At 47.5% G+C, this 8,753-nt stretch overlaps 1 protein-coding gene across 1 annotated transcript; it reads right to left on the bottom strand.

Moving 5' to 3' along the window:
* Positions 1-2,031: 2,031 nt before the first annotated feature.
* LOC114488317 (chemokine-like factor) lies at positions 2,032-7,870 on the bottom strand. Its single transcript, XM_028502029.2, has 4 exons — positions 7,671-7,870; positions 6,594-6,752; positions 4,801-4,896; positions 2,032-2,208 (listed from the first exon to the last, which is right to left on the bottom strand). The coding sequence occupies exons 1-4, from the start codon at positions 7,740-7,742 to the stop codon at positions 2,092-2,094; spliced, it is 444 nt and encodes a 147-aa protein (XP_028357830.1). The 5' UTR covers positions 7,743-7,870; the 3' UTR covers positions 2,032-2,091.
* Positions 7,871-8,753: the final 883 nt, after the last annotated feature.

Raw genomic sequence — 8,753 nt, 5'->3', positions numbered from 1 at the left:
GGGCCATAGCCTGCAACCTAGGCATGTGCCCTGACTGGGAATCGAACCTGCAATGCCTGGTTTGCAGCCTGCGCTCAATCCACTGAGCTACGCCAGCCAGGGCGGAAAGATTTTGTTTTAATGCGCGTGGGTTATTAAAAAGGAACATAAACTGTCAGAATGCAAATGTGATTGTATTGAAACTGTATTGTTTTGCACATACATTTTACTCTGAATTTTAAAAATATTTTAAGAGATGATATGATGCATGCAAATAATGAAAACGCACACAGTTTAGAAGGATAAAATGTAACATCAGTTTCTTTCTCCTCTCTGAACCCAACCATAGTCTGTCTCCTTAAAAGTAACCACTGTTAACAGTATATGTTTTATGCCAGGAAGAAGTATGTATATACAATTAGAGTGAATATATATCGATTTTGATGGAGTGAGAGAGAGAGCCAGCTTTCTTCCTTCCCAAACAGCTGCTGATGATCCCAACGCCATTTATTGGGAAACACCAGTATCTTCCCCACTGATCTAATACCCGGTCTATTTTATATACTAACTTCTCAGGTAGATTTGGGTCTTTTTCGAGACTGTTCGCTCCCATTGGTTAGATGATTACTTCTCCAGTACTTTGGAAATGACAAGAAATTTGTTTTATATCATATACTCTGACCTGGATCCCCTTTCCCTACTCATTCTCAGCTTGTTTATGCCTTCCACGCTTGTTTTGGTCAAATTCTCCCAACTAAGACTTTCGGGAGTAAGTCTTAGTATTTCACTGGGATTTCATTTAATTTATAATCTGGAAATGACAACATTGGGTCTTACTATTCAAGAACAAAGTATGTCTTTCCAGTTATTTCAGTGGTTTTTATTTTCCCCTGTGTGGGAGAGGAACAAGGGGAGAGGTGGGGAAAAGATGAGGCAGAGCGAGGGGGACCGGCAAAGGGGACTCGGGGAGCTGTCCGCGGCTGAGGCCGCAACTCTGCTCTCGCCCAGCACCTGCCCAGCCAAGTCACCGGTTCTGTCTGCTCACCAGCCTCAGGATCTTCAACGCTCCCGTGGGCAAGAAGAAAAAATGCTTGATGCTGTCTCTGAATTTGGACGGGACTTTGGCCCGGCCGGCCGCACGGTTTCGGATAGCCTCCTTCTCTGATTGACTCAGGGCCCCTGGTTCAGGGGCCTTCGGCAGTAGGGGAGCTGTGGACTTCTGTGAGGGCGCGGTTTGCACACTGGGTTCCGGGTGCCCAGGGCGTGTGGGCTTCCCTGGATGTGTGGGCTTCCCTGGAGGTTTGGGCTTCGCTGGACGCTGTGATTTGGGTGCGCCGCGCCCAGGACGCCCGGTGGCGGGAGGCCCGGAGGCGGGAGGCCCGGAGGCGGGTTGCTCGGAGGCGGGTTGCTCGGAAGCGGGAGGCCCGGAGGCGGGTTGCTCGGAAGCGGGAGGCCCGGAGGCGGGTTGCTCGGAAGCGGGAGGCCCGGAGGCGGGTTGCTCGGAGGCCGGAGGCCCCTTGGGTACTGGCTGCGTCGGGGGAGGTCCCTGGGATGGCAAGTCCTCTAAAGGTTCCTTGGTGTCGTTAGACTGCATGGTGGATCCAGGCCTGGCTATGTCAGGCTAACCCTGCGCCCCTGACCCTGCACTGTGGCAGCAGGCCCTCCCCGGTCACCAGCGTTGCGCCCCAACGGCTGCTGGCTGTCGGCTGCCCATGCCTCGCGCGCTCCCAGCTCTCCTTGCCCGAGGACAAACCATGCTCTTCAGCCACTTTCCTCGCCACCTGAGGGGAACAGTAGCCTAGCCTGAGAACTCAGGGTGCACCGCGCCCCCCTCACCCCACTCCAGTGCGGCCAGCCAACCACCCAGGAAGGGGCCTCTGAAGACCATTTAGAGTAGTCCCAGCTCCTCCGCCGCCCGGATAACCGGACTGATCCCGTCTAGCACGCGCAGCGCTCGGTGGAAGTTACAGTACGGGTGGACCCTGGGCTCAGAATTCCTACATCTCTCCCTCCCGCCCGCATATTGAGATGAAAAGGAAAACAACTGCAGAAGCCACGTGGGAGAACAAAGAGATGGGTTTAATATGAAAAAGGAATATGAAAGTACAAAACTTATATTTTTTCATGAACTGCTTTTTTCTGATAAGGACCACTTGGATTAAATAGAAGCTTCCTGTAAATAAGAACCGCGTCGGCAATGGAGCACACCACGGTCAGGAGTCCGAACACCTGGAAACAAAGACACAGTGTCACTGTTGTGGCCCTCATCTGGACTCCCGCCCTTCACAACGTTTTTTTTTTTGTTTTTTTTTTTTTAGTGGTTTGCCCACTGGTTTCCTCGCCAGCCAGGGTTCTGGGATTGCTCCCTGCTGAGCCACCTAGTGCTAAAATTGGGAAGAGACCTCAGAGATCATTTTATTCTCACTCCCAAGTTTTCCCAATGCCTGCCTAGAGAAAGGGAAAACATAATTTAGTGAGCGGGAATAACATCGGATTGGTGTGGACTCGGAAATAAATACTGGTCTGGATCTCTTGACTGGCTCCTGGAAAGTATTGTTGAAAGGCCTACTGATGATATTTCCGATTATCAGTCTACGTTTCTATCTCCAGTGTCCCACGGTTTACTTTCCTGCTGCAAACTCTGCTGGAAAAAGGGTCCAAGTTAACACCAGCTCAAGGTTCAACCATGGTGATAGTAGCTGTGATGAAAACTTTGGAGAGCTGGAGTGATACAATAATTCAAAGTGATCTCTCAAAGGCTGGGGGCCATCCCCGTAAGGGGTGGGACTCCACATAGGCCTTAGGGAAGTCAAATTAACATCAAGGGAATAAACTAGAACATGGTCTTTAGGCAGTGAGACCCGGCGCCTGGGCTGGAGAAAAAGGGGGATGTCCTGCCCTGCATGCGTGCTGTGTGCTCAGCTCCATCTAAAGGCCTGGAAGTCTGGCTTCGTGGCTCCAGACACAGCCTCTCTTCCACCCTGAACCTGAAGTGTGGCTTCCTAGGTCCTGACCACACTTAGCACCACCTGCCTCTCCTTTCATGGCTCCGGTACTCTGCATGTTGCTGGTCCCTCCACCTGGAACCCATGCCCCCTGTTCCCTCTGCTCCTGGCAAACTTTGATTCCACTGCCAGAGAGGAGTTGCTTTCTCTTTTCTGTGCCCAGTCCTCTGTCGTCAGCTCACAGACAGCTGTTTGCACTTCCGTTTCCTGCATTAGGCTCTACGCAACTTGAGGAGAGGGCTCCCAGTCTAGTCCAGTGCCGTCCAGAAGAAACACAGTGTGAGTCACCAGTGTAAGGAAGCCACAGAATTAATTAAAAATTTCCTAATAGCCACATTAAAAAAATAAACAAAAAATAGTGAAATGAATTGTAATAATATATTTTATTTAGCCCCATATATCCAAAATATTGTTTTAACATGTTATCAGTATAATAAAGTTATTAATGAAATTTATACATCCACTTAAAAAACAGGGTAGTAAGTCTGTGATATCCAGTGTGCGTTTTACAGGTACAGCTCATTGCAACACCGATTAGTCACACACATTTCCAGTCCTCAGCAGCCGCCTGCAACCAGTGGCTGCAGCACTGGACAGCACAGCTCTGTACTTTGTCAGCCCCTGCTACAGTGCACTTGAAGAATAAGTGAATGAATGAATGAGAGTAAATCCTGTGCCTGGTCCCTTTTTCTCCATAGCGGAGGTTAGACTTATCTTTAAAGACAACTGGGGAACATTGCTGTTACAGCACTGTCTCATTTCCAGAATAATTCCCATCCCTCATGAAGCTGCTTTGGGACCAATAGGGGAGATGAAAAGCCATGGATTCTGACATGTGCGGCTATCTGAGAGGGGTCAGTTCTAAGTGGTCCATGCTACAAAAAGATGAGGAAGTAGGGGAGAGATTTATTTAAGAACCTTCTAGCCCTGGCTGGCATAGCTCAGTGGATTGAGCGCGGGCTGGGAACCAAAGTGTCCTAGGTTCCATTCCCAGCCAGGGTACATGCCTGGGTTGCAGGCCATAACCCCCAGCAGCCGCACATTGATGTTTCTCTCTCTCTCTCTATCTCCCTCCTTTCCCTCTCTAAAAATAAATAAATAAAATATTAAAAAAAAAAAGAAGAAGAAGAACCTTCTAGTTCACTTCTCTGGATCAGAACCTAGAAAAGCCAAATGATTTTGGACTTCCTATAAGAAATCTCGGAAGAATATCAGGTGGGACTCTTTTAATGACATCACTTGACACTTTTTCCTTTGGCTGGCTTTCCAGGATAAAGTCTGATTAAACTGAGTTTTGTCTCAGCAAGCAGTGTTCAACATGATCCTTTAGTCACAAGGCCTCCCACCGCCATTCCCTTGTCACGAGACGTTATATTCCCTCTGAAAAAGGATCTGGACAAGAGATACCTGGGCTCAGAATGGTCTGCCTCACCTTAACAAGTGGTATATTGTTTTGTTTGTTTGTTTGTCTTTAAGGGGGAGCTATGCAACTCATTCATGGTTGTTGCTTCACATCAGGTTTCTCAGAGCCGAGTATTGCAACTGATTTCGGCAGCCTTTCTCACTCTGTGTTTTTGTGGTTTAGTCTAGCCCTGTACACCTACGAGAAATACGTAGGAGCCTCTTTATTTGGTTAACTTCATATTAGTTTTAGTGTGAACGCATACAAAAAAAGTATTAAGCCACTGGGTACCATATCCTGGCCTAGGAGACCCAAGGATGAATACAGCATAGTTTTCTGTTCCTGTATCTATTTCCAGATAAATCTGAATTCTGATCAACCCTAAAGGAAGAAGCCAGAAGGGCTGCCACTTACCCCTCCAAGGAGTATGTATGTTGTGGTTTCTGGTAACAGTGCCAACACCGATATGATCATCATGAATATTGCTGTCACTAATGAGTTGATGATATCCTGAAAACACATAATAGGACGGTCAGCTTTACATGAAGGTCACACAAAAAAGAGTCCCCTAGAGGCTTTAAAAGTTTGATTTTATTAAACAAATTTATTGTGTATATTTTAGGAAACCAAACCACACAGTAAAATAACACCTATATTGTGTTTGGTCTACAGGGATGCCCAGCAGTGTTCTTAACCTATAATGCACCAATCGTGTAACTCCTTAACAGGCTTATTTTTTTCCCCTTAGATGTGGTTGGAGGGGGAACTCGTCTGGTTAGGAGTGGACGATGGGACTGTGGAAGGTTTGAGGTGGAATGGTAGGTACACTGGGAAGGCAGGATGCTCAACTGTAGTAACGTAGGAGGAAGCGTGAAGTAGTCTGCGCTGCAAATCAGACAGGTTTGTAATGTTACTAAAATGCAATGAAGAAAACCAAAAGCAGTAATAACTTAGGAGAAAGTGGTAATTTTTAGGAAGAAGCTCCTGCATATGTATATGCAGTGGCTGGCCAATGATGGTGTTATTTCTGATGATGTCCGTCATCTCCTTGAAGGAATCCTTGGAATAATTCCAGCTCAGGCCTTTCTGCCACTAAATGCTGTTATGGGCTCTGAGGGTCAGCGGACAAAGGCTTTGTCATCTGTTCTCCCAGACTTCCCTCTAGTGAGGTCCTGGTCTAAAGTGTAGATCAAGCGGGAGTTTGGAGAGGTGCTATGAAGATCCTATCTAATTCTAAGATTTACCCTTTTGGGATTTCTCAGCTTGTAATTAGCCTGAAATGCTCATCTTTGGCCTTTGAAGGTGGTTCTAGAAGGTACCACTCTAAGGCACGCTTATGGTTACAGAATAGCTGTAACATTCTCTTTCTTTAATAGGGGTTATCAGCTTGGGTACCAGCACGTTCAGAGGATGACACGGGTGCAACAGAGGGTCTTCGGAGGGAGATCTAAGGAGCTACGATGCTGAGGATAAGACTTGAAAGAGGAGAGAGAGCTGAAGTCACTCACTCCTAGAACCAGCTTGTCATCCAGGCTGGAGGGCCGTGTTTACCTTAGTATCTCCAGGTTGCCTATTTGGAGAGTTTACAGAACCACCTGGGCAGCCCACTGGGCAGTTACTCCTAACGTTATGAACATGGCAGATGAAATCCATATGCTACCACATAAGGCTCTACGAGATGAGTTAAAAGTTGCTTAGCATTAATAATTGCAGACAGTTTCAAGTAAGGCAATGTTGTGTTTCATTGAGCCTCCCAAAATATTTTGATTTTCCATTTAGTGATCGGGGATGTGCAAGATACAGATACTGTGTATCTGCCTCTATCTCTGTCCCCCAATTCTGAGGCCATATCAACATGCATTTAACAGGGAGCGAAAGGTTAACAATATTATCTATAATTAGTCGTGATCTTCACTTTAAGTTCCTTTAGAAGATCTACACTTAGGTGAATTCTTCTAACAGAAGGGTCAGCCACATCAACTTGCAGATGGCTCTCAAGGGGGAATTTCTGCCCTGCGATTGCCCTGGTCCCCTGAGAATCTCTCCCGGGCACTTTACAGAGCACATTACCAGTGGGTGGAGTTCCTTCTTCCTATGCCTATCAGAGATCCTTACTGGCTTAAGAAAATTAAAGAATAGAGTTTATTAAAATGTCTCATTATGGCAGGAAAAAGTAGTTAATTTTAATGATGAAACTGAACACTTACAAGCAAAGGCCAAAACATACAGTCCATTAACCGATCAAGTCTGAGCATGTATAAAAGTATGAAAAAGAACATCACAGTGACTTCGAATCCAGTGATAACAATGTATGGTTCGGGGGCTTGTGAGATGATAAAAAAGGTCATAGATGTAACAGTGACTGCCTGTAAGGGAAAACAACATGATTTATCAATGATCATTGAATACAAGTTTAAGCTGTAGCAATGATCATTTCAAAGTTAGCTCAATAAACCAGTTTCTGCCACATACATCTAAAAGAGGCGTGACTAAAATGTATGTGTGTGTATGACAGAAGCTGTTTACTTATTTAACATCCTCACTGAGGGCTTGTCTTTGCCTGTTACTTTTGCTTTCAGAGAATGTACTACATTCCCATGTGGCCATTTAATTTTGGGAACTCTTGCAATATAAAAATTCTTCCTCAGATTAACCAGAGCTGTTTCCCTGTAACTTTTAACTATTTCCACCCCCTTTCCCACTTGTCACTTCTTTAACATTTAAAAACTATTTTTTCTCTCCCTCTTTCTCTTGAATTCCTTCAACGTATTCTCCTATGGTAGTTGCCACTTTTCTAACTAGGCAGGTCAGCGTTCCCCAAATGATGATTCATTCTCCTCAAACACCTGTTCAGAACACACTGCAATGCTCCTGGTAGGCAGGAGGCTCCAGGGACGGGCCGTTCCATATAGTCTTGGCTCTGAGCTTTATCGGCCTGGAGCTCAGTCCCTTCTGACTATAGTAAGTAAACACAGCATCCACCGGAGTCTTCTTATCTTGTTGGCCTATGCGGCTGCCAACTGGTACAACTGCAGCTGCCTCACCTGGGTACCTGGTTTTGGGTCCAACTGTAGGCCACTCAGATAAATATGCTGATTTTGCTTTACGTTTGTGTGAAGTGCCCAAAGGTGAGGACAGTGCCTTATTTCTCTCCTTGCCTCTGGGGCGGTTTTGATACGAACAAGGTTGGAAGAGAGGACAGGGCATTCTACTTCCTACTTTATAGCCCTCTCACTGCCCTCATCACGCTTGCACACTGCCCGCACCACGCAGCTGGCCCTCACCAGCCGCAGTATCTTCACGTGGCCTTTCACGCTAAAGCAGAAAGGGCGATGCTTCAGCTTCTCGGCCTGCATCGCGCCCGCAGAGTCAGCAGCTACACTAGCCCTTCAGCTTCCCACTCCAGCACACCTGGCCTGACGCAGCGGCTGCAACGGCTGCAGCAGCCTCGCACCCCCACCCCTCCCTTTCGGCTAGGCTTCCCCTTCCCGCCCTCATGTGCGCATGCGCTAGTCTCTGCTGCCCGCACTACTGTGCTTGTGCCTGGGGCTGGTGACCCTCAGCAGGCGGCCGGAGTTAGTAGGCCAGCGCCGGGTGTTCGCCCGGCCCCGCCCGGCCCCGCCCCGCCCCGCCCCGCCCCGCCCCAAAGACAGCCTCCAGCTCTCCACTGTTACTTTCCTGGCAGAAAGTGCTCCAGGACTGGTCATCCTGCCACTCCAGACTCTGGACATCTCAAATGCCACCTCCTTGGTTACTCTGTCTGGAGTAGCCACCATCACTCTCCTCTCCTAGCATTTACTGCTAGCTGGTATGTACATATCTTAAGAATATAAATTGCACAAAAACAAGGGACCGCCAGTGTGCTTCTCTCCCTGCAGGGTCCCCAGGGCCTGGCACAGGGCAGATATAGAATATGCGTAGTCTGAACTCAAGGCCTAAGCCTCGTACCCTGTCCCTGCGCCCAGGGGATCGCGGCCTAGGTTTCTAAGCCTGTTCATTCTGCACATCTGTGTTGTGGCCTCCCACTCACTGGTGCTGATTCTTCCATAGAACAGCCTGTGGCCCTGCAGACACTCAGTTCAACTCCTGTTTTTCACTAGGGCTCCTGTGGAGCCTAGTCACCATCTTGGAGCCTTTTTTTTTTTTTTTTTTTTTTTGGGGGATATGAAGTACGTGTGGCTCTTTTTATTTTTTGCTTATTTTATTTTATTTTTATCCTCACCCGAGGACATTTTAAAATTGCTTTTAGAGAGAGAGGGAGGGAGAGAGATAAACATCAATTGGTTGCCTCCCATATGCTCCCAGACGGGGATCCTAGGTGCCCTAACGGGAAATTGAACCCACAACCCTTGGGCTATGGGATGATG

The sequence above is a fragment of the Phyllostomus discolor genome, chromosome 12 (assembly GCF_004126475.2).
Source record: "Phyllostomus discolor isolate MPI-MPIP mPhyDis1 chromosome 12, mPhyDis1.pri.v3, whole genome shotgun sequence".
NCBI lineage: Eukaryota > Metazoa > Chordata > Mammalia > Chiroptera > Phyllostomidae > Phyllostomus > Phyllostomus discolor.
Note: the sequence above shows the minus strand (reverse complement) of the source record. Positions and strands in the feature narration are given on the sequence as shown.

Bases quoted from the DNA above. Each gene is read 5' to 3' on its own strand.
- LOC114488317 (XM_028502029.2), bottom strand. From the start codon at position 7,742: ATGCAGGCCGAGAAGCTGAAGCATCGCCCTTTCTGCTTTAGCGTGAAA. The intron at 6,753-7,670 runs GTGAGGGCCAGC...TTTCCCTTACAG, and splicing joins ACGTGAAGATACTGCGGCTG to GCAGTCACTGTTACATCTAT. The intron at 2,209-4,800 runs GTAAGTGGCAGC...CTTTGTTTCCAG, and splicing joins CATACATACTCCTTGGAGGG to GTGTTCGGACTCCTGACCGT.